The sequence below is a fragment of the Asterias amurensis genome, chromosome 11 (genome assembly GCF_032118995.1).
Source record: "Asterias amurensis chromosome 11, ASM3211899v1".
In the NCBI taxonomy this organism is placed as follows: Eukaryota; Metazoa; Echinodermata; class Asteroidea; order Forcipulatida; family Asteriidae; genus Asterias; species Asterias amurensis.
Window position 1 is genome coordinate 21,999,602 of NC_092658.1, and position 26,799 is coordinate 22,026,400.

A 26,799-nucleotide genomic window follows, 5' to 3' on the forward strand; every position below is an offset into this window, starting at 1 on the left:
TTGATGCTGATGGAACAAAGCTAATAACAATAACAATAAGATGGACAAAAGTTCGGACATTCTCTGCATAAAACATTTTGTTAACAATACTCCGAAGTCTGAAGATGGGATAATTATTAAAAAGATGGATAAGATGGCCATACTGCTGGAACCGTCGCCAGACCACAAAGGATTTTCTGACAGTGCTTTGTGTGGTCGGCACAAGTCAGTTGTGCTTTGTGTGGTCCGCAGAAGACTTTATGGACCATGTTTACACAGTAACTACACTCAGATCCATCAACAAACGGGCACCGCTGAAGAATTATCTCCAGGTCATTGTTTACGCATGAATACTCCTCGTTAGCCCCGTTCAACATGGTAAATGGGGTACTCCCGCAACCCACTCGCTCCCGCTCACGTTATCGCTCGAACCCGCTCGAACTCGCTTGTAATCGCTCGTTATTGTAACGAGTTTTGCCGAGTGACTCGCGGGTACCCGTTCCCCGTTTTGATAACTACCTTTAATCATAACTGTACTTCTATTATAATATATATAAGCAGATTAATTTTGGGCAAAACACTATTTGATTTAGGGAAATATCAGTTTAAGAGTACTTTGATCCCGGAGTCGATTCCATCGAGGCATTTTTGTAATGTCATGTACACTGAACCTCCCCACAATGGCACTGTTTTATGTGTTTTCTTTTCCTTTCTCCCTGTTAATGATGGATGCCTTTAAGACTACGAGATAGTGTTTTTCTCAAAAAATTACATGGCGACTTTGGACAATGACTGTAGAGTGTCATGGCCGAGTGGTTAAGAGCATCGAATCCAAGTTTTGGTGCAGTCACCGGAGTGTGGGTTCGAATCCCAGTCGTGACACTTAAAGTCCTTAAGCAAGATACTTTACTATAATTGCCTAGCCTCTTCACCCAGGGTTATAAATGGGTACCTGCGAGGGTAGAGGTTGATATCTATGCTATTAAAAGCATAACCCGCGCCATCTTGGATTGAAAATTAGAAGGTCCAGTGGCATGGCATCCTTGTGGAAATCAACACGGTTGTGTGTGTGGAATTCAACATGTTTGTGTCTTTTCAGACGTCGGGTTGCAAGTCTACAAAACCCTGACCCAAACTCCCACTTACGAGTCATCTGATTGGAGGAAGTTTGGGCGGCGATCGTGTGTCAACCACTGGTCGATGTTGTTATCATACTTCCTAGAAATCTTTCTACTATTTAGTACCCATGATTATTGTTGAGGAGGAAATTATGTACCAGTCTTTTACCCAGCCAATTTTGGTCGAGTAACTCGGCTATTGACTATGGATTTGTTCATGGAGGTACCTATGATTTGTTGAGAAGGGAACCAAAATACCACTGATGCCAAATTTATCAGGTTAGAAAAATGTTTTTGTCTGTTTGGCTCTTTCACAAAGATCTCCCGATTGGTCGCCAATGTGACGACACTTGACTATTATCCGCGTGCACGTGAATTATGCGCTCAGTACAAGAAAATAAGTGTGTAATTATAGCAGTACGTGTGTTATATTTTTTAGTCGACTAGGTAAATTCGGCTTAGCGAGGAAATACTCAGTGCAGTTGAAATAGTAAAATTAATACAATGACATAGCCCATTGAATTAAAACTATGCTCAAAAGTCGGGTACAAAATAATCCATTTATGCGGATAATGCGTTTAGCCTACTTTGTCTTCATCCAGGATAGATTGACATGACCTCATAATGTCCTCTTTATATTTATATCCTTTGTTATAATATACTTCATATTTCAATCCCCAATCTTCAATCTTTAGCATTATATAAGACCAAAAATTAATACACAATTGAACAACTATCTTGGGACACCCACACCCCTGTAACACTACCATTTTTGTTACACCAATCAACAATTTACAAATCTAAAAGAATGAAATGAAGATACAAACACACCAACAAAAAAAGAAAACAAAAAAACTACAATAATATGGGCCTACAACATAACATCCACAACTAAACTTTAACATCGATATCAAGAAACATACATTATATCAATAAGTCGCTCCCTTATGGGGAATTACCAAAACTATAAACCAAAACATCAACAAACAAACAAGCCAAATATATAAAATTAGTTTAAAGGGCATGGATAAAGAGAAACAAATGGCAAAACACTGATATTATTAGTTTTTGGAGACACAAAGAAAAGGAGATAAACACAAATAAAGAATCAAAGAAAAACAACCCAAACAATAAAAGTGTAGAATCTTAGAGCTTAAAATCCTGAATCATTTTAAATAAAATTCCCAATCCAATTATACAAAGTTATTATAACCTATGTCCTTCCGAATACGCCTCTCTTAATGTGTATGCATTAAGGTACATCGTCTTACCCAAAACGGGGCAATGGGCGTAGCCACTGCAAGTAGTGGCGGACGTGCGCCATAGCTTCATTTTGGGTTAGCATTATGACGTCATGCATAAATATTAAGAGAGGCGGATAACACCCTCACCCACATTACATTTCGAAATATTTGGATTTTCATCATCTAGCGGGGTGCCGCGCGCTAGTTGTGTATGAAAAGCCACAAGCGCCTTACAGGCAGCTCAAGGCTGTATACTCCCCAGGGAGTTGAGAAACATTAAAAAAGGAATGTTATTGGCCATCTGACCAGGGCACTAATGTGAAGCGCATTGATATGGTTATTGTGAAACGCGCTAAATAAGAATTTGTATTTATTATTATTATTACTAAGGCATTATTCAATTAAATTGCAATGTGTTGTGTACTATTAATTCTAGATTTTCTCTTATAGAAATGAATCTTAAAGCACAGGGATGAGAGCCCAATTAACTAATACAATATAGTTTCTGTACTGTACATTGGGTTAATTAGGCTATGGTACATGTATATATTTTGTGATCAAACTGAAAAACTTCCAATTGATGCTGGATTTTTGCACTCAAAGTCTTTTTATCTTTGCTGACAAAAATGCACCTTAATGAGTGCCTTCACATAAATAACTTAATGTTTGGATCTAGTTATCCCTATACATGGCCAAGTACACATAATGTTAAATGATATTTTTTCAGAAACATCGATTTGCAATTACAGATGTTTTGCATATAATTTATGGTTGTAATTGTTTTTGTTTAGTTTGTCGATTAGACATCTTTAATCTCAAAATATGGCTCGGTATCCCAATTTTTTTTATTCAGCACCCCAAAATTAGGTGAGTTTGATGGGTTATCAACTTTTTTTTCTCAAAAATGCTGCTTACTCTCTTAACTAGAGCCACTTTTGAAATGTCTAGACTAATATACGTAAGAAGTTGATGCGATGTGGAGATTTGCATTTAGGCATGGAGAAAGAAATTGTTAGAAGAAAAAAATCTTGAATGAAAACTATACCACTTTCACTGAGCTGGTCTGAAACAGCTAATTCACATCAAACATTTGAACATTAAAGTTGATTTAGTTTCCAAAAACTAGAGTCAGAAGGAAGTATTTCCGTTTTAAATCATCTGAAAGACGCTTTGCGGGCGATTTAGGGGATACGTCTCTTGTCAAAGGTAAACTTTCAAGCTTACAAGTTAAGTGCTGATGTTAGGGACTCAAAATCTTCTACATGTACCTTGATTTAGTTGAAAGGCATGTGCTGTCAAAATTGTGTATGATATCATGCCAGGCAGCTCTTATGTAGTTTATAAATTACAACTAAAATAAACAAAATAGCTTTCAGACGTACAAATGGTCAATATAAAAAATATATGCCTTAAACTGAAACTGTGTTTGAACTTCATTGTCCTACAATTTAATAATGTCGACATCAATGTCTAGGTAACAGACATATTTGTTTTTATTTAACTTATCATTTAAATTGAAATCATTCCACCTTCAATTGGGCCATTGTGTAAATCTTACTGTCGTCATTCTTTGCATGTCCTCTGTACCTTTTATAATACATTTGAAAAGGTTTTTCAATAAATGCAGTTGCCCATTTAATTTTAGACAAAACTCAATATCAATACCTGTAGTCGGACAAGTTATTTGATGTTTCTTTATGCTTATGTCTAAGGTTTGAAGGTTTGTTTGGTGGGATGGGTGATAGCCATCTCTGTGTAACGGTTGCAATGAGAGAGGATTTGGTAAAGAAGTGGGGACTGAAAAGACCATTGACCCTCTATGACAGACCTCCAAAGGTGTTCCATCAGACGCCTGTGGAGTCTCAGCACAAGGTAAGATCTAGGCATGTCATTTGTCAGCTTTTTTTTCAGGATTTCAGGATTTTCTTAAAAATCTACTTGAGCCTTGAAGTTTCTTGAAAGCAGCCGTCATAAGTGATGAAGAAATAGTCCACATTTTGTCAAAACTTTTAGTTTTGTATTTCTGGTGATGCATAGAATCTGTAAACCTCTGAATTTATAACATCAGAGCAGTCCCAGGTGTAGCAATTTTTTGAGGAACTTTGGCATTCATCAAATCTGATCTCTAACGATCACACCTGGGGTTCCTAGATCCTCTATCGTCACTTTCTTTAGAAATGTTTCTGTGGGTTGTATTGTTCCTAGGCAACTCCTTTTAGGGTGCCATTTTCTTATTGTTTGTGACAATTTGGTGTATGTATGTAAGAGCAGCTAATTTTTCTACATAGGGAAAAATGAAAAATTAAAAATCAGATGGCTTCCACGTGTCGGGCGCGCGCGTACACCAATATTATCACGCTGAACGCGCAATTCATCTAGCTATTAGTAACAGCGCGTAATCTATTTGTAATCGCACGCGCCTAATCTATTTCTAAGCACCCGCGCGTACACACAACCCACGCGCATCAAACAGATTCTTCACAAAGTTTTTGAAAATAATACTTCAAACCTCAAATTTTCAGTTGTCAAAGTGTCTACAATTGTATTTTTTTAACGTTTTTTTAACAAAAGGGCATTTATGAAATGGGAATAAAAGAGTAGTGACTCGTTCTTAAATGTCGGTTTAATACCTTGCAAGATTGTTGCCTTGGGCTCGGGCCTTTATCACACGGCAACGACCTTGTTGGTTTTAAAGGGCCGTTAAAGAACTCGTCACTACCCTTTAAAGCCAATAAACACTTTCGGTATTAACAGTATTGTCCAAGGCCCAAACTTCAGGTATCACAGCTTATAAAATAACAAACCTGTGAAAATTAAGGTTCAATCGGTCATCGGAGTCGGGAGAACTTAACAGAAAAACCCACCCTTGTTTCCGCACGTTTTGCCGTGTCATGACATGTGTTTAACAAAAAATCTGTAATTCTCGATATCGAGAATTGATATTGTTTTATCGCTTTCTCAAAAAGTAAAGCAATTCATAAATTAATATTTCAAGAGAAGTCTTTCACCATTACCTTCTGTAAACCCTGTAAATTATTTGTAAATCTGTTAATTGTTTTGTTTTTTTCTGTACTGAAAGTGTATAATGGTTTTAATTCCCTTGTCCCTTGTACCCAGTACCTCTTGTATTTGTATTCTGTTGTGTTTTTTCTCTCTACAGTGCATTAGGGACATATTTTGTCACTTTGTGTTATGCGCTATATAAAAATGATTAATTAGCTGTTTCGTAGTGAAGCGCAACGAAACAGATCTTGTTTTTGTTAAAGTTTTTTGTTTTTTGTTTTTATTTTATTTGTCATCTTCAGAAATAATTTTTATAAGTGCCGATTTGCAATGTTCCTAAAGAGCAATTGCAATGAAACTTTCGGTGATGAAAGGTATTGGTGCAATGATCATTGCAAAACAAGCATGTCATTATGACATCATCACAAGTCACGTGACGTCATCTTAAAGGTGTTGTGTTTTAAATGTTTAAAATCTATAACAAATCAGCCATAAGAGACCGTAGGGATCTGTTTGCGGGATTGGGGAGGGATAAATTAGGTCTTCATTTTTTTTCGTGTGCGTGACCTCACATGACCTCACATGACCTCTACTTCCGGTCGTAACAGGAATAGCCCCTATAATTCAAAAGTGGCAAAAGGTATGAAGTGGCTTTCAACGATGTTAGTGCCTGGCAAGGGTGGGCAGTTCAAAAAAAATATCAATGACGTCACAAAGTGCAATAGCGCCCTCTAGCGACAGGATAAAAACTCGTCAAAATGGACTTTTTGAAGATGTGTGTGATGAAGTTTTTTGTAATCACTTCAAATTTTACACACACGTTTACTGTCAGGCAGCCATCATGTGTGAAGTTTCAGATCAATGACGTCATCGGGGGTCATGTAATGACGTGATTGTGTTGAAACTTTGTAGATTGTTAGATATTGGCAAGTTCTCGTGAATTGTATAATGACGTCATCACACGATTTTTTTAAATAGCCCGGATTGGTCATAACTGCTGTGAAAAAATAAATAAATTTCAAAATCAGTTGAATTTTTTTTAAATGTTATTAACGAAACAGCTATGCATTTGTGCACAAATGCAATCATGTCTAGTTATTGTTATTATTTTTATTATTATTTATATTTGAACCGTTCCATTGTAACAAGGAATATCAAGTAGTTTCATTACATGTAATTTGACACCCAAAAATGAAATTTACTTGATATTTCTCAATTGGATAGAGCAGGTCACATAATTATCTATTGTTTTTGTTTTCTGTTTGTTTTCTTCCTTTGTTCAGTGAACTTTGTTCACAAACATACTTAACCTTTAAAAGATAAGTGACTAAATACACATAAAAGCCTGTGTGTGAAATTTGAGCTAAATATATCCTTTCAAACAGGATATGGTGACAATATATTACAGCGTCCTGAAAAAGACCAAGTTGTAGCCTCGATGATCGTGTATAACCAGCACTAGCTCTGCTGACTCCCTCACAGACTAAATGAACATCTTATCAACCAGCCCAAAATGCAGCAAAATTGTATACTGAACAGAAGATTACCTCCCCAGCTAACTGTGCTTTTTTCCCGAGTTGTCAATGCTTACAAACATACAACCTTTCCACAAAAACAAAGCCAACAACAGTTGAAATGATTAAACAATAGAGAGGTTTCGCAAGTATACGGATACAGATCAGATACTGATACGTCAACACTTTGTGTGTTCACGTGACCCGTATCTGCGGCTATCGTATTTTGCATATATATACACGTTAGCAACGGATACGGGAACTCATACACGTCGTTGATAAACGGATTTAGTTGTATTTTTGTCCCAGATCAAACACATGTCCCACGGAATTGCTTTCACTGGTATCGTGCTTTCACTGGTATCGTGCTTTCACTGGTATCGTGCTTTCACTGGTATCGTGCTTTCACTGGTATCGTGCTTTCACTGGTATCGTGCTTTCACTGGTATCGTGCTTTCACTGGTATCGTGCTTTCACTGGTATCGTGCTTGATATGGTATCGTGCTTGATATAGCTAGACAATTGTTAGTCATTTGCGAGCAAAACGGTGAGAAATAATAATAGTAATAATAACCAGTTCTTATATAGCGCATTTCACAATTACCGTATCAATGGGCTTTATATTAGAGCCTTGTTCATAGGGCCGAAAACATCCCTTTTAATGTTTCTCAGCTCCCTTTGGAGTATGCCTGGGCAACAGTTTATATTGCTCCAAAGGCTTTTTTGTTCACAATATCAACCTCTACCCTCGCAAGGACACAAGTGTCATGACCGGGGTTGGAACCCACACTCCGATGACTTAGCACCAGAACTTGAATTCGATGCTCATAACCACTCGGCCATAACACTCTACAAATTGCAGTGTTATAAAACACGGGGTCTCTATCGGTCATGTTTGTCAGAAAAACACTCATGACGAATGCGAGCGCACTCAAGTGAAACATACCATGGAGGTAGATAGTTTGCGAAACAAAATTCAACACGCAGCTGACATGAACGGATACGGTTATCATCCGTTTCTGTATCTGTATCTGCACACTTGCGAAACCTCTCTATTAGTCCCAAGGTCCAAGACACTATCCAGGCCAGACCTGGAAGAATGATTGACACTCTTAAGATACAAATTTTAAAGGGCGGCTACAGGATGCTCTGTTATATTATTTATTACATTTTTGTAATAGATGGAGTCCATAGGAAACAGAAACAAAGTATAACGAGTCTCATAACCCCCACGTTAAATCGTGGTAAACAAAAAACTCTCTGAAGCATTTCAAGCCAAAGTTCTGAAAAACATGAGGTCAAACAAACCCGCGCGACAAATGACTTGTGAAGTCATCGGCGGCTATTTGATATTGAAAATAGCGTCCTCAATGGGCCAAAGCTGGAGAACTGTGCACAAACCCTATTGGGAAATTGCGCCAATGACATCAAGGGGTCATTGCATATCATTATTAAGCAGTTTTTGACTCTCGGCTGAAAAAGCTGCGCTGAGAGGTGAATTTTTTACTTGATTTAAAATTTATTACTAAATGCAAATTTTTAGCATAAAATGGTTATAAACCAGTATCTACGATGTCTATTTGGCCAAAAAAAGGTACCAGTTAAAATATTGAGATTATCCTGTAACCCCTGTGTTATCCTCTGCAATTGTTACATTGTTTCAATTTGAAATACTCTTGTTTCACTCAGAAGACAAGTGGTGTGCGCGTACTGTCTCTCTGGTTTTGTCACCCAACCTAGAACATGTAGAAAGTGTGTTGACATGTGCTGGCTTACAGGTGACATTTCAGGCATTGATGTCCTATCTTTTGCCCGCCAAAACTTTAGCTTGCTCCAAGGCCAAAGTGGCCTTGCCCTTAAAAACATTGTTGCACTCACTACAAACAGAACAATGTATACTTTACTTGATCGTCATGAAGTTGAAAGTAGCAGATTTCTATACTTAAAAATGCCTTACAAAAGTACATAATTTATGAGGAAACCTCTACAAATACATTGTAAATCAGTGAATCTATAAGCTTATGCGGCCCCTGGACCCCACGTCCTGAAACGATATGCTCGCTCTCCTTACTATGCTCTGCTTTTATTATAAATTAGCCCGCACTCAAAGCTTTCTAGTTACAACCCTGCTGAGACCAACTATCAAGTCAGTGTGAGCAGTGTTCTAAAACTCTTCGTTGAATAATGTAAGCCATAACAGTTACATCAGAAAATGAACTACAAATTATTTTAATTTAAAACAAACACCAATCTAAAACAAAACAATGAAACTAGCCATCACAAAAAAGTTAACAAATATTGCATAATTTGTAAAAAATCTTATATGGCATGCAGCGGACGCCATGTAAACTGGGAAAGCATGCAACACATTCCCATAGAGCTGTAGTTTGATCCTGCATAGAATAATTTTATTCCAATGCAGGACGCGACCATTGGTAGTTAATCAACAACCACCCCCAAGTGCATAATTGCCACATGTAGCATAGTGTATACGTGATTGCGACCATATTTTGTTATGTAATCATTGTGTCGTGATTAACCAAGTATTTAAAAGCAGAAGTCGCGATACTAGACACAGCAATCAATTGTCGTGACTTTGACACTAGTCGCACTTGTCCCCCAGGCTTAATCTTGACATTGACATGAGGAATAAAGACAAATTATTAGTATTTTTGGTCATATTTGCCAGTGTAATCATTTAAATCCACATATATCAATCTTACATACTACATGTAAGTACAAAAACTTTTTTTTTGGGGGGGGAGGTTTTTGAAAAGTTGCACCCTCTGAATAACCTTGAAACTGTGCAAAACTTGGAGACCCTGATTATTATGGATATACGCGTATGATAACCTTTAAAACAAACATATAAATGAGACATGTACATGTACTTTCAATTTCAGCTTTTTAGAAAGTTGGCTGTTGATTACACAGTGTTTGATTCATCCAAGCACATAAAAAACACCACTGCATTTACCCAAGAGACCGTGTCTGGAGACATAATAAAAATAGAGAATCGGCCCGTATTGATTGTAAGCAGTACAAGCTGGACACAGGATGAAGATTTCTCCATTCTTCTGTCTGCATTAGAAAGTAAGTTTGTCAAAGAGCATTACTATACCTCATACATATTTATGATCAAGAGCTCAATTGTCACTGTTCCATTCACCATCACCAGCCAGATAGTTTTTTGGGGGGTTGCTGTTTACCATGAGTCGTAGACGGTCACATGTTTAACAGTCTACTAAACTTGTGCTTTACAAATCAGTCAAAGAACTACCACACAGGTGTAGCACTACATGTGGCAAACCCACATCAATAATAATTGCCGTTTCCCAAGCTCAATGATAGAGAAGTATGAGGTACAGTCAATCCAATATAACTTGGTTTAGGATGGGTGGACAATGTCAACTTATATATGTTCATATGGGTTATGGTATTTCCTAGCTTTCTGCCAATTAAATTGTTTTTTTGTTCTGACTTTCCTGTTTTTAGCATGTAACCTTTTTATAGTTCTTAAACTATTAATAATAATAATTTTATAATAATAATAAAATAATATTTGTTTTTTATAAAGCGCTTAATACACCATGTCTCAAAGCTCTACCAACATTATTACCCTGATCAATGGGCCATTTCATTCCTTAAACCATCTCAGCTCCCTTCGGAGTTTACAGCCTGTGCCGCCAAATATGTAGCGCACTATAGCTAAACCAACCACAAGAACCATCTCTGACGTCACAGATACCCATTTACCCCTTGGTGGAGAGAAGCAATTATAGTTAAACAGCCAATAAAGGATGATCTCAAATAAATAGATATTACAGTTTTCTAACAGCTGCAGTCCATCCAGGAAACATAAAAAATATAACGAGTCTCTTACCTCACGTTAAACATGGTAAAAATGGGTTTTTCTCCAGAACGCTCCAAGCCAAATTTTTGAAATACGTGGGGTCAAACAAGCCCGCGCGACAAAGGAATCGTGACATCCGTGGTGGCTATTTGGTGTGGAAATGCCAAAGCTGGAGAACCGTGTTCAAAACCAATAGGGGATAATCGTCACTGGCGTCCAGGGTCATTATAATAGATAAGCCGTTTTTAACTCCAGAGAAGTACATGGTCAGCCATCTGTTGTTCAGAGACCCCAAGCACATTTCTGTGTTGGGGATACCACATTGGTAAAAGAAATGCAGTTTATTTTGACAGTGCCCTCGGACTCCCAAACCTGAAAACACTCTTAAAGGGACACGTTGCCTTGGATCGGTCGAGTTGGTCTATAAAAAGCATTTGTAACCGTTTGTTATAAAATGCATGGTTAGACAAATCTTTTAAAAGTAGAATACAATGATCCACACAAATTTGCCTCGAATTGCGTGGTTTTCTTTTTACTTTGCGAACTAACACGGTTGACCAATTATGGAAGTCAAAAATTGTTAGGCGACGAGGTATAAGGAAAACCGGGCAATTGCGAGGCATGTTTGTGTGGATTATTGTATTCTACTTTTAAAACATCTTTCGAACTATATGCATTTTATAACAAACGGTTACAAACGCTTTTCAAAGACCAACTCGACCGATCCAAGGCAACGTGTCCCTTTAACACCTATTGAGTAAACTCAATGTTGTTTTGTTTTATTATAATTGCTGAAATATTTTTTACTAAAGCACCAACACTTGGAAAAAATCCATATTTTTGTTGAATGTCTAGTGTATGAAGCGGCCTTCAAGAGTGGAAAGAAACTACCAAGAATAGTGTGTGCTATTACTGGCAAAGGACCACAGAAGGAGTATTATCAAGATATCATTGCTAAAATGGCGCTCCAGCAGGTACAGTTCTGCACACCGTGGCTGACTGCTGAAGATTATGCTATGCTTCTAGGTAAGGACTTTTATTGAAGCAATTAAATGTTCAAATCTAAACACTTCTTTTAACAGGTTTATTATTTAATATCAGAGTTGAGGTTATTTCAGCATAGGGTACCACAAGATACAATTTTTGATTTTAAACATTGTTCGGTGAAATTTTGTATACAAATCACCTTTGGAAACTGCACGAGTTGAATAAGTATGGATTGCCGAACACAGTGTAAAAAGGTCATTAAATTCATTAGGCAAAGAGCCCTTTTTATATTTATATACATGAATTTACCTAATTAAAATTGTACAAATCATCAAGTTTAAGGACATTCAAGGCTCCAAACAGTGGCGTGTGTGATCCATCATCCAGTTTTACTAATGATTCGAACAGCTTTCATTTGTAGGAGAGTGAAATTTTTACATTGTGTATTTGTTAAGCTACCCCAACTAATTATTGCATAGTTTAAATACGACAAGATGAGAGAAATATATATATTGTTAAAAGAATACTTGTAGGTAGAACAAACTTCAATCTATTAATAACGCCACTGTTTTTAGAAACTTTACCTGCCAAAACATCTACATGCTTGTTCCATGTAAGGTTTCCGTCAAGAAACCAAACCTGGACAAGGAGATGTTCAAAAACTACAGACTGGTTGCAAACTTAAAATATCTTGGAAAAGTCTTTGATGGGTAGTTTCATCACGTATTTCTGATTACATTCATACTTTCAACCGGTCCAACGTGTTCTAGTCACATACCTGCCAACTGTCCCGGTTTTCCCGGGACAGTCCTGGTTTCTGAGTTTTGAAGACCCTAAAAATCGTGACTGTCCCGATTTCTCAACTTTCCCAATTTTATTTTTTTTAAAGTTAAAAAATTACTGGTGAACAACTGAAAACAAGTCTTGTTGTATCTTAGAGTAAAACAATGGTTCCTTGTCGCAATAATTGAGGGGTACGGTGGTAAAATCCATGTTTTAAAATTTGTAAAATGGTTTGACATGTCTTGATTTGCGCTATATTTAGTGTGGCCGCGATCGCTCGCATGCACTGGTTCTACTATTTGCTGTCAACTCACCGTGTACTCCCTTGTGCTGTGAACTCGCCTTTAACTCAATCAATACGCAGATGGGCTAGACTAGTCTTGACCCAAGACGTCAGCTTTCAATTAACATACATGTAAAGTGAAGTGGATACCACACATGCAGTGCTAATAACTGACGCCTTGGCCAAGACTAATCCAAATGCAGGAAAGCGCCCTCTGTTGTCGATGTCATGCAAGCCCTCTCAAAATGCAAGATGGCAGGTTGGACGGCATTGTAGCTTAGAGATGATCTTTTCACAAGAAAAAAACTCTATTTTTAAACTGAGATGGAACTTAAAACTTATGAAAATTCTCTTTTGGCTAATACTTAATAGTTGTATGCATCATTTGTGGGTTTTAAATTTATTTTGGAGGAGTTGACGGCGAGTTGACGGCATCGAGTTGGTGGTAAGTAATTGGACCCTATTTCCCAATGTGCCTTGCTGACCGATCGAACATTATTTTGCAGAAGAAGTTTTATCATAACCGATGCTTAAATTATGAAGCCATGAATCAAAATGGTTGTTGACGAAAAAAAAGTATTATCAAGGGCAGAAATAAGAGGGTAAATCGTAAAAAAATAAAAATAACTAGACATTAGGTGTTTGTGAACAAACACAAAGCTGTTCCGTGTTCTTTTGCTTGGATTATGTGCTTAAATGACCAAGGAGTCTATAACTGAAAAAAAAGTTTGAAAATGTTGAATAGTGTCTTGAGTTATGGTGCCACTTCCGGTTGACCTGGAAGTAGAGGTCGACATGGGGTCACGGTAACCTAAGGCTAATCTCCAATGCCCAAGGAGTCTCTAACTGAAAAAAGTTTGAAAAACCGATAATGTCCCACTTCGGGTTGACCCGGAAGTAGAGGTCAACTTGAGGTCACGGTTTTTAAAAATTAATCTCCAATCCCCAAGGAGTCTAAAACTACAAACAGTATAAAAATAGGACGTGTACTTCTTGAGATATGGTCCCACTTCCGGGTGACCCGGAAGTAGAGGTTAACTTGAGGTCACGGCTTTTCAAAGTTTATTTTTAACGCCTAAGGGGCATAAAACTGGAAACAGTCTAAAAATGGGCCGTGTACTTCTTGAGATATGGTCCAACTTCTGGTTGACCCGGAAGTAGAGGTCAACTTGAGGTCACAGTTTTTCAAAGTTTATTTTTAACACCTAAGGGGTCTAAAACTGAAACTGAAAAAAAGTTTGAAAATCGATTGAATAGTACTTGAGATATGGTCCCACTTCCGGTTGACCTGGAAGAAGAGGTCAAAATGAGGTCACGGTTTTTCCCAACAAATTTTAAGACCTAAGGAGTCTATAACTGAAGAATATTTAAAATCGGTTGTGTAACTCTTGAGATACAATGTATGGTCCCACTTCCGGTTGACCCAGAAGTAGAGGTCAACTTGAGGTCACAGCTTTTCAAAACTAATTTTCATGCCCCAAGGAGTCTTAAACTATAGACAGTGTAAAAATTGGTCCTGTACTTCTTGAGATATGGTGCTGCAAGGATTTTCACTGTCACTCGTCAATAGAGGGCGGTATATAAGATGAGTGGTCCCTAGTTGAATAATGTAAAAACTTGTATTTGACTCAGGATTGTTTGATTTGGTTGGTTTCTTGAGTTCATGCCAGTATTTTTAGAGTCCATTGCCATGTGACAAACTACTTAAGGATATAATCCTTGTTGGTGGTTTGATGTTTGATCTAGTACGAGTGGATTTTACTGAACTCTTAACCACCAAACTCTGCACCTACGATCACCATTTTCTGCTTAATGTGCAAGCGCGGAATAAAATGTGCATGCTTGGAACCACACAAACAAACAAAATCCCTGCTAAGCAGTGTATTTTGCTAAGCACTGAATCTTTGCTTCCAGAGCAGAGCATGACATTGGGCCTATTCGCACAAGATTTGTCATAAGGTTTATTGCGATTCAGAACCGCAATGCATATGGGGCGGTTTCTATGCAGTTTCTACGACTCGCGCACGCCACGCCTATACCTTTGTGTGGGTTCAACAGCGCCCTCTCTTGAAATTTTGCAATTCGCGATAAACCTTATTAAGCAAGTTCCCATCATGATAGGCCTGGGTGACTAGTGAAATTTACTAACTCGACTAGTCGCACCTCAAACCCAACTACAACATTTGTCGAGATAAATTATGGATTCTCAAGACTTGTGCCGCAATGTGTTGCAAGCGCAACATTATGTATGTTGCGAATAGTGAGAAGCAACACAACTCGGTGTTTCACCAGACAGGTAGTCGGGACAATTTTTGTAACGTTTGATCACGATTATAACGGAGTAGAGAAAAATAGTAGTCGCGACTCAAATAATAATTTGTAGTCACGACTTTAAAGACCTGCTTGAACAAAAATGTCAAGTCGTGAACTTTGCTAAATTCCACTTAAAATGTTTTCGATGAATAAGGAAATCGAGTCATATGACTATAAATAGGTTTCAATTGTGTACAAAAACAATCATTTTGTATGCCCTTGTCCAGAGCTTTTCTGCGAGATTTGCGAAAAGCCCCGTTACGTAATCACTTTCAAAACGTCATAAGTAGATAAAGCCGCTTTGTTTCAGCATGGATGTATAACAAAGCAAGCTCCCACAAATGACGTGAGCGGCATTGTCCTTTGACGCCCGCTCTCAACGGCAGAAGTGTTTTTAGTTTTTCAAAAAACTTCTAGGTAGGTGCCTGATTTTTTAATTGATAATTACGAAAAGTTCAGAAGTGTACACATATCAAAATTACATTAAAATGGTTAACAAGTGCATTATAAACAAGTAAAAATACCATTTCTGTTGAAAACATTCCGCTCAGGTACATGTAGCTGTTTAACACTTAAGCACACTAGTCGCCCCGGCCTACTTTTGTACGTAAGTAAACCACGGGTATTATCCTGTGAATGCAAATCAAATTTTTAAGTTACTTGTTTTCGCAGTGAAAGTTTCGCAGGCTTTGAGAACAATTAGTCAACTGTAGCATTTTTGTTTTTGCGAATTGTGACGCTCAAGAACACATTCCCTGCTAAGCTGTTAAATACGCTTAGCGTAAGCACAATTCCATGATTACGTAAGCCCTGTGATTCTTTCCTTTAAAAGCCATTGGCCCAGGACCAAACTACATATAGCTTTTTAAACACAACAAGCAGATAAACACAGCAAATACAAGTACAAGTCGTGAATCAAGGTATTCTGCTCATCTGCAATTTTTTAAAGCAAAATGTTTGCCTATTTATTATAATAAGCAGCTCTATAACATTGAGCCACCTGTCATTGTCAAAGAGTTTTTGTTTGTTATGGTCTAATTTCAGAAAGTAAAGCAAAAGACTGGAATAAGTTTAGGCAAATGGTCCCCGGCGCAAACAAGGTGACTCACCCGTAAAACATTCCAAATCCCAGGCGGTCTATTTTCGTCGTCCACGCTCGTGGCCTGAAACGAACCTGGTCCACGTCGGGTACCGGTCAACTCGGTCCCAAACCAACTCGTTCCCAGTCAAGAGCTTAATATGTTGACCGTTTTTTCACTCATTTCTCAAAAACTACAACACCACAGCAGGTAATATTTTAAGGGAAGCTTTCAACTATCATTATCTTCAAACTGTTTAAGTTTAGTGTACATCTTTGGACACGATGGTGTGTCGTCGTCGTCGAAAACCCCTATTTAATTACGCATGTTCATTTGAACGAAAACCCTAAACCTTCGTACTTTGTACAAGCACAAACTAATGGGCCCGGAAGCCGGTTAGAAAGTAATATGTTCTGAACGATGGTAGGAAAACAGAATGAGTAGACTCCTCTCAAGAAGTCACAACTCATGATAGGTACATACTGTATGGCATTTACCATAGAGAATGTTTAACAATAAAATGGAAGTGACTGCATCCAGTTATGTTCAAACGCGTAGACTCATCTCAAGAAGTCACATCTCATGATAGGTACATACTGTATGGCATTTACAAAAAATAATATTTAACATTAACATGGAAGCCACTGCATCCAGTTATATTCAGCCGTTTCCCCGGGACAGTCTGAGCTCTCGGGGGGCTGCGCCGGTGACACTCCGTCGCCCGGCTTGCAGTCCTCCAGCCGGCCTACGCAGCCTCTGTCGGCTGCGTCGGCCGGGGTACCCACTGATCAAAGAGGGGTTGCTTCCCGCTCCCCCTCCTCGGTCAGTGTGCGTGGGTCGACCCAGTCGAAGGTCAAATGCCCCGGCAAGGCCAAGAAAACTGGTGCCGGGGCAGCGACCAAGAAAGGCAGGGCAAAAGGTGGCTCCGTTCCGGAGCGCACCGCCCCCTCTCCCAGCACCACCTCGGGGTCTCTGAAGCCGGAGGGCATCCCCCCTCCGCACGGCTCAGAATACTTGGCCCGCACCGACCCCGTGGATTCCCCCATGACGGTTGGTGACGGCCTTTTGCGAGGTTTTCCAACCCACAAGGCACCCGCATGGCCATGGGGAAAAGGATTATGGGTGCTGAGTCGGGTACCTGGGACTCCCCGGGATACCCCACTCACAGGGAGGAAGTAATCAGGAAGATGGACTCAGTATCTCGCTTCGGCATGCGCACATCGTCCTTTTTGCTTCTCTTGTCCGAGTACCTCACGCTTGCCGGCGATGAGGACTCGGCGATCCCAGCGGACATGATGGTGGCGGCCCTCCATTGCCTGGATAATGGGCTGCGCACTGTCCTAGATCAATTTACGAGGGTTTCACCCTAGCGACATCTGCCCGTCCTTGACGCATTGTTCCTCCCATCCGTCGGGGCTCGCAAGCCCCCCCCCCCCCCGCGCTCAGAACCCTTGCCCCCATATGAAATCACAGAAAAGTATATTCTTTTAGGCCCTAATATATAAATCGTTTAAGGCTGCAAAAAATGCTGCCGTAAAAAGGAAAACTCTATTCATATCAGTATGTGGACTATAACGCAGTCATGACAAATGCATGGAACACGCGCGCAATCGTATTGGCGATAAAGTATGTTGTGGTTTTGCGGTTACAGAAAGTGCAGGAAGTCACAAAGTTCTGTTTAAAGACGGTGGACACGTTTGGTAATTGTCAAAGACCATGCAGTCTTCTCACTTCGTGTATCTAAACATCTGCATAAAATATCAAATCTGTGAAAATTTGAGCTCAATTGGTCGTCGAAGTTGCGAGATATGAATGAAAGAAAAAACACCCTTGTCACACGAAGTTTTGTGCTTTCAGATGCTTGATTTCGAGACCTCAAATTCTAAACTTGAGGTCTTGAATTCAAATTGGTGGAAAGTTACTTCTTTCTTGAAAACTTCGTCACTTCAGAGGGAGCCGTTTCTCACAATGTTTGCTACTATCAACCTCGCCCCATTACTCGTTACCAAGTGAGGTTTTATGCTGATCGCTTTTGTGAGTAATTACCAATATTGTCCAGAGCCTTTTTGAGAATGTCGTGTACAACTCTAAATTGATACTTGGTAATTACTGTTGGTAATTTAATCCTTGTATACAGTCAAAAAGTATTATGTTATACATATGTTATGTTAGACAAGTTCTCTAAGATTTGGCTGTTTTCGCAATCTTTTGTTACCTGCCTACTATGTAGAATGTTTTAGAACTGCATTGGTGTGTATCAACTATCAGTTAACATATTTAATAATAATCTTGCACTTCTTTGGCCCCCCCAAATTTAATCTTTGCCCCCCACTTGTCCCCCCAAATGAAAATGTTTAGTTACGCCGCTGCTACATGTATCTCTCAACCAATCATCTTCAAGCTGATGCTCATTGTCCACAAAGCTCTTAATGGCAAGGCTCCCCACTATATTTCTGAACTGCTCGAGTTTACACTCAATCAAAGAATCTTCGATCAAGTTCCATGCTTTTCCTCATTAAATCCATGTCGACACGCATGGGGTGACAGGTCTTTTTCTTCAGCTGCGCCTTGTCTTTGTACCACAAAGTTTAAATCTCTTCTCAAACTTATCTTATGTCACAGATTTTCAAGGCCCCTACTCCTAAAGTATTAGGATAAAATAGTTAAATCATATATCAAATTGAAGCTTAGAGCCTAAGCTTTATTCTAATACAAAAGTGTAAAAATTCTTCATTAATTAACCACGTGGTCTTCATTTGAATTTTTAATTTGTAAACTTGATGCAGTCACTTTCATGTTATTGCGAAATATTCTCTTTGGTAAATGCCGTACAGTATGTACCTATCATGAGTTGTGACTTCTTGAGATGAGTCTACGCGTTTGAACATAACTGGATGCAGTCACTTCCATGTTATTGTTAAACATTTTTCATGGTAAATGCAATTCAGTATGTACCTATCATGAGTTGTGACTTCTTGAGAGGAGTCTATTCAAGTCTCTTTTTCTTGTTTTTCTACATACGTTCTGGACCACAGCGCAGTGTCTGTTTCTTCGTTTCCTAACCGAGTTCTGGACGTACACAAAGGCATAGGGTTTTCGTTTAACGAACGTGCGTATATAAATAGGGGTACGTTTTTGACGAAGACGACATACCATGGTGTCCACAGAATTACACTAAACTTAAACAGTTTGACGATAATGATAGTTGAAAGCTTCCCTTAAAATATTACTTGGTGTGGTGTTGTAGTTTTTGAGAAATTAGTGAAAAAGAAAACTGTCAACGTATGACTGGGACCGAGTTAGTTTGGGACCGAGTTGACCGGGTTCGTTTCAGGCGACGAGGTGGACGACAAAAATAAAACGCCTTGGATTTGGAATCTTTTACGGGTGAAGTCGGGGACCATAACCCTAAACTAATTCAAGTATTTTGCTTTCTTTTCGGAAATTATACCATGACATACAAAAAATCTTTGGCAGGAATACAAAAACAGCGATTTTTTTATTCTGACGTTTCTCTTGTGGTTGAGTGGGTCACTTGTATAGAGCTGCTTATAATAATAAATAGGCAAAACATTTTGCTTTACAAAAATGCAGATGAGCAGAATACCTTGAAACACAACTTGTACTTGTATTTGCTGTGTTTAGCTGCTTTTTGTGTTTAAAAAGCTTTTGACCAAACTACACTAAATTAGTGTAGTTTGGTCCTGGGCCAATGGCTTTTAAGGGAAAGAATCGCAGCGCTTACATAATCATGGAATTGTGCTTACGCTAAGCGTATTTAACAGCTTAGCAGGGAATGCGTTCTTGAGCGTCACAGTTCCCAATAAAAAAATGCTACAGTTGACTAATTGTGCTCAACTCCTGCAAAACTTTCGCTGCGAAAACAATAGTGACTTAAAAATTAGATTTGCATTCGCAGGATAATACCCGTGGTTTACTTACGTGCAAAAGTAGGCCGGGGCGACTAGTGTGTTTTAGTGTTAAAGTCGCGACTACAAATTATTGTTTGAGTCACGACTACAAATTATTATTTGAGTCGCAACTACTATTTTTCTCTACTCCGTTATAATCGTGCTCAAACGTTGACCCGACTACCTGTCTGGTGCAACACTTAGTTGTGTTGCTTCTTACTATTCGCAACATATAATATAACGTGCGCTTGCAACACTTTGCGGCACAAGTCTTGAGAATACCTAATTTATCTCGACAAGTGTCATACATGTAGTTGGGTTTGAGGTGCGACTAGTCCAGTTAGTAAATTTCACTAGTCATCCAGGCCTATCATGATGGGAACTTGCTTATTAAGGTTTTTTCGCGAATCGCAAAATTTCAAGAGAGGGCGCTGTTGAACCCACACAAAGGTATAGGCGTTGCGAGCGTGAGTTGTAGAAACTGGTAGAAACCTCCCCATATGCCTTCCCAAAATGCATTGCGGTTCTGAATCGCGATAAACCTTATGAAAAATCTTGTGCGAATGGGCCCAATGTAGTGCTCTGCTCTGGAAGCAAAGATTCAGTGGTTAGAAGAAGCAGTGAATTCTGCGCTTACGTCAAGCGAAATACATTGCTTAGCAGGGATTTTTTTTGTTTGTGTGCTTCCAAGCTCGCACATTTTATTCCGCGCATGCACATTTAGCAGAAAATGGTGATCGTAGGTGCAGAGATTGGTGGTTACGAGTTCAGTAAAATCCACTCAACTAGATCAAACATGAAACCACCAACCAAATACAAGGATTTTATCATTAAGTAGTTTGTCACATGGCAATGGACTCTAAAGATACTGGCATGAACTCAAGAAACCAACCAAATCAAACAATCCTGAGTCAAATGCAAGTTTTTACATTATTCAACTAGGGACCACTCATCTTATATACCGCCCTCTATTGACAGTGAAAATCCTTGCAGCACCATATCTCAAGAAGTGCAGGACCAATTTTACACTGTCTGTAGTGAAGACTCCTTGGGGCATAGACATTAATTTTGAAAAACTGTGACCTCAAGTTGACCCCTACTTCCGGATTAACCGGAAGTGTGACCATATCTCAAGAGTTACACAACCGATTTAAAAAAAAATCTTCAGTTAAAGACTCCTTAGGTCTTAAAATTTGTTGGGAAAAACCGTGACCTTATTTTGACCTCTTCTTACGTGTCAACTGGAAGTGGGACCATATCTCAAGTACCATTGAACCGATTTTCAAACTTTTTTCAGTTTAAGACCCCTTGGGCATTGGAGATTAGCCTTAAGTTACCGTGACCCCATGTCGACCTCTACTTTCGGGTCAACCGGAAGTGGCACCATAACTCAAGACACTATTCAACTATTTCAAACCTTTTTTCAGTTATAGGCTCGACCCTTGGTCATTTTAGCACATAATCCAAGCAAAACAACACAGAACAGCTTTGTGTTTGTTCACAAACACCTAATGTCTAGTTATTACTGTTCTTTGTTTCCGCCTAAAACCCCACTGCGTTTGTACAGCGTTGTTGTTTAGTTCCTGTCTCCTAAAGTATAAGGATAAAAGAGTTAAATTATATATCAAATTGAAGCTTAGAACATAAGCTTTACTCTAAATGTAAACAAAATTAAAAATCTTAATTAATTAACCACGTAATCTTCATTTGACTATAACTGGATGCAGCCACTTCCATGTTATTGTTAAACATTCTCTATGGTAAATTGTTACGTACGACCCCATAAGTTGGTACGCACGGCAGACTGTATAAAGAATGGAATTACCAAAACAGTTAAAGAAAGGGAAACCAGCTACTGAAAAAGACAAGGGTTGAAACATTCTGTGTACAGTAACAATTAAGTAATTTGTTAAAAAAAACAAAGCTTACAAAGGGTGTTGACAAAATGAAGTTAGGTAAAGCATAAATCAAGGCAAGATTCGTCAATGAACTGAATTAGGATAATAAAGTAAGATTCGGCCGAAATCAATGAAATTAGATTATTTAAAGAAATACCATTAAGTGGTGCTCAATCGACCCAGGAGTGCTCGGGAACGGGGAGTCCGGCGCTCACCACTGGTAGGTAGTCTTCGATAGTATGGTAGAACCTCACAGTTAAGAGTAGTCCAAGACCCTCATCAGTACCACGCCCACAATGGATTCCCGTCCCGTCAGTAGCGCCGTCAGTAGCGCCTTCAGACTTTATTGTAGAAGTAGTGAACATCACATCCCGAGGTTTGCACCGGTCAGCATCCCGTCCCGCGCTTCGCAGAATCGAAAGAGGGTGCGGCTATGGCATGCATTAGCTTTTATACCGCATAATTTCTCAAGCATGACCACGTCTTGAATGAAAGTAAGTGCCATTAACAAAGCACGCAGGTGGGGAATTAAGAAAGGAAGATACGGCTCAGCAAACACACACGCTGGCTACAGGTTTAAAGTACAAACTGTGACCATGTAACAAAATGCAATTCAGTATGTACCTATTATGAGTTGTGACTTCTTGAGAGGAGTCTACTCAAGTCTCTTTTTCTTGTTTTTCTACCCGCGTTCTGGACCACAGCGCAGTCTCTTTTTATTTGTTTCCTAACCGAGTTCTGGACCCATATACTTAGTACACGAAGGTAAAAATAGGGGTTTTTGATGACGACAACATACCATTGTGTCCACAGATTTACACTAAACTTGAACAGTTTGAAGATAATGACAGTTGAAAGCTTCCCTTAAAATATTACTTGCTGTGGTGTTGTAGTTTTTGAGAAATTAGTGAAAAAATGTCAACGTATATATCGAGTCCTCTTACCAGTTTTCACGGTATTATGCCTTTTTCTTTGAATTGGGAAACAAATAATGATGCCATGTATCAACCAATGCCCTAATTATCTTCATTTTTTAATATGAAGTATGCAAACATAACTTAAAGCTTGATGGACATTGAAATGTTCACACCACACACCGATCTTCGATGACTTCAACTGGCCCCATTTTGTTTTAGTTTTCCTGTTTTCAAGGCACACGAGAAAGCAAGGTTTCCTGGTCAAGCCATACTTGGAAGAAACATCTGCAGTGACTGCAAGTTGTTTTTTGAGTCTCTGTGTATGACTCTATAGCCAGCAGTTGTCTTCATTTTATTCAAAATATTTTTTAAATTAAATTTTAAAAACTACCATGGTAACTTGCAACAACAAACAAAGAAGAAAAAAATAATAATAAAAAGTGTGAATAATTACTGGCTTTCAAATCTGATTTTTATTTATTATTTTTTATATATTTTTTTCTTAATATTTATAATAAAGCGTATAAATAAATAGTGATAATTGAATCAACAAGCTGATGTTTAAACTTTAACATTAATAATAATATTGATATATGAGGGTTAAAAAATAAAAATCTCCAAAAATATTCGAAAATGATATAAGGCACATGGCTTCTTTTTTTTCCAGAATGCTCAGCAAAATATTTAGTCACATGATTTGATCATCATGAATATTATTAAGAATTGAAATAGTGTTTGATGAAACTTTTTCGTTGGGCAAATATTTGTATATTTAGCCTCAACATGATGACATATTTTTGTACCTTGTAGAAATGCCTAAAATAAATTTTTGCATTTACATGAACAAGTGCAAGTAACCAGTGGAGCCTTACATGTACGTGTTTCTAAGTTTTGGTCAAGGGAGAGGAGACTCTTTGCTTGGCAAATAAAACCACACAATTTTTATCCAGGGACGGTTTACATCGCGCACAGATAGGTAAAAGATTTGCCACGATTTTAGGGACACCTTGAAAATAGGACCTCCTACATAGACTCTGAGGTGGTGTCGTCCGTCTAGGACCGGGTTCATTTCAGGCGACGAGCGTGGACGACGAAAATAGACCGCCTGGGATTTGGAATGATTTGGGTGAAGTAAACCTTGTTCAAACCGGGGACCAGTTGCCTAAACTAATTCCAAGCCTTTGACCTGTGGCCTAATTTATAAGTGGTAATGTTATTGTTATTAATTCAGCATTATTTACAAACATAAAATATATGAAAAATGGATAACAGCATTATGCAAACATACAATAGAATAACTAAGAAGCTGGTAATTTACCATGATTAGTCAGTTTAAATTAAGGGGCCTTGTTGAAATTCCCCAGGCGTTCTTTCTGCAGTTAGTCTGCAGGATGTTGCAGACTTTTTAATCCCCTTCTAACAAAAGAGCCCCCTAGTAATGTCCTAGAGTTTTGCTGGAGAGCTTCATTACCATATGAATCAACATGAGTCCTTTGTTATTCAACCGTGCCTCTGTGGCTGGCCGCACAGAGTCTGCGGTCGGGACGGTGTATTTAAATGAGAGGCTCTCTGACGTAAACAATGGTCTTGGTTGAACATGGTTGAACTTTCGTGTTGATAAACATACTTGCTATGCAGGCCTACCCTGCAACCATGTGGCCGACATGCAAAAGTGTCAGAACATTTTGTTGAGCCTTGTTAAAACCATGTGTTTATTATATATGCTGTTGTTGTTGTTGTTTATGAACTGTCGTTGATAATGGTGTTATTATTGTGTTAGTTTTTTCGTGGGAACATGACTTTAGGCTACCTGTACTGTCAATTTTAAATTGGCTTACGGAATTTAAAAGCTGTCGACCCGAAACATTTTGGTTTCGCTTCTTTATAAGTTAAACAATGTGTCATTTTAGATTCTGACTTCTGATCTTGAAACAGCAAGCATTATTAATTTACTATTTTTAGTTGCTCCCATCCGCCAAAATGTTGCGTCAAAAATACTATATTTTGGGGGTTTGTTTAATTTGTTTGTTCAGTGTCTTCTTTTTTTACTAATGATATTAGTCTGCTGCTAGCAGAGCTTGCACATTTAACAAAGTCACTATGGAAAAGGGTCAATTTCGTTTATTCGTTTCCGCATTTACGTGAATAAGTGAACGACGGACAATGGAGTCGTTGTTGCATACAAGTAATATTATTAATACTTTTTGGAGGGGCGGTTGTTTTTTCTTGTCGTTTTTTAATGACAGTCAGGATAGTATGGTTATTTCAATAGTGAATTTTGTTCATTTTACAGTTAAGTTGTTAAAACAAGAAATAAATAAAAACATGGGAGTCTCAGTCAATGATTCGGGTCAATAATGTGGCAGAGCAGCGTACAAAGCAAAAATGTTGAAACGTTGTTATACTTTGTATCAAGTTACAACAAAGTGTAACAATTTTGTATGATAAGAACCCAAGTATTTACAATTGCGGCACATCTAAGGGAATTGTGGCGCCGCCGACTTAGGACAATGAGTGGCTGGCTTGTGGTTGAATTCTAGGTTTACTTTTAGATGGTCTTGATAGATCATTTTTTTGGGACCGTCTCAAGATTACGGGACCCAAAACTGGCTTAATCCAGGTAAAACTTAACCCTGCCCAAGAAAATCTTGGTGTTAAAAAAACAAATCGGTAAATCGTCTAATAGGGATATCCACAGGTCAAGCCATAATTTATTAGTTTTTTTTTACCGAAACTGAGGTCAACTGAAAACAACCGTTCAACAGTCGACTTATCTCTGGCCATCCATCGTGTTGTCTAAAAGTCGAGTTGTCTGTACGGTCGAGCTGTCTAAACCAACGAGTTGTCCAAACGGTCGAGTTACCTCAAGGTCTAGCTGTCTGAACCGTTGTGTTGTCTGTATGTTCGAGCTGTCTAAACCGACGAGTTGTCCGAATGGTCGAGTTGTCTTACTTCCGACAACACGTGCATTATCATGTATCATTAACTCACGTGGTCGACTGTTGTGGGAAACTTTTTCAATCGGCGTTTTGATTATGTCCTAAAATGGGAACTAAAGTGGCCGATCCTTTCTTCGTTGTTCTCTTTCTGTGTTATGAGAGTAGTTTAACTGTCATAAGGAATAAAGATGATGTCAACTTAATCGTAAAACTTTAAACATTTCGGCGGCGACGGCAAATGAGGAGATCACTGTGTATACGTGCAACTCCATCATCAAAGTCAACATAAACGGCCCCGCTCTTGGCGCTCTCTCGGCACTTACGATTTTGCTCTTTGATTTTTCGATGGTCTATTTTTCATCACGATGTCTGAAAAAACATCTCCGAGTTAAAAAATGTGTAGTGTGAACACATCTGCTCCGTGTTAGTGTGGAACTGGATTCAATTTATAGTCTCTGGGTTAAACAATTTTGTAGTGTGAAAGGAATCTCCAGGTCAGTTTTAATCCGTGTAGTTGGTGAACAGGACTGTCTGGTGTCTGATGACATCCTGTTCTAGGATTCGATTTGGGAACTGTTGACTCCAAAGTCGAGAAATCTACCGCTAGACCAAATCGTTCAACAAAAAAACCTAGATAAATCCCATAGATATGCATCCTCTATCAATTTTGAAATTGTCTGATGTAAACAAAACATTGACATCCTGTTCTTTTACTCCAAAGTCGAGAATTCGACTGCTAGGCCAATCCGATCCACAGAAAAACCTAGGGAAAATCTCATTCATAAATATCCGCATCCCCTATCATTTTGAAAATGTCAAATACATGTTTGTATTTATTTTAAACACATTAGTTAATTAATGAAAAATCATAATTCATACTGTGTGCAACCGATCAAAATATCAAGTGTAGTACCAAAATAATTAATTTTTTACTTAAAGGCAGTGGACTCTATTGGTAATTGTCAAAGACTAGCCTTC

At 38.5% G+C, this 26,799-nt stretch overlaps 1 protein-coding gene across 1 annotated transcript in view; it reads left to right on the forward strand.

Annotated features, from left to right (window-relative positions):
- LOC139944553 (chitobiosyldiphosphodolichol beta-mannosyltransferase-like) overlaps window positions 1-26,799 on the forward strand; it is a 92,942-nt gene that overhangs the window by 34,501 nt on the left and 31,642 nt on the right. The window contains exons 5-7 of the mRNA XM_071941600.1: window positions 4,054-4,213; window positions 9,762-9,951; window positions 11,567-11,737. Of these exons, the coding sequence (XP_071797701.1) occupies window positions 4,054-4,213; window positions 9,762-9,951; window positions 11,567-11,737 (521 nt within the window). The remainder of the gene's footprint in view (window positions 1-4,053; window positions 4,214-9,761; window positions 9,952-11,566; window positions 11,738-26,799) is intronic.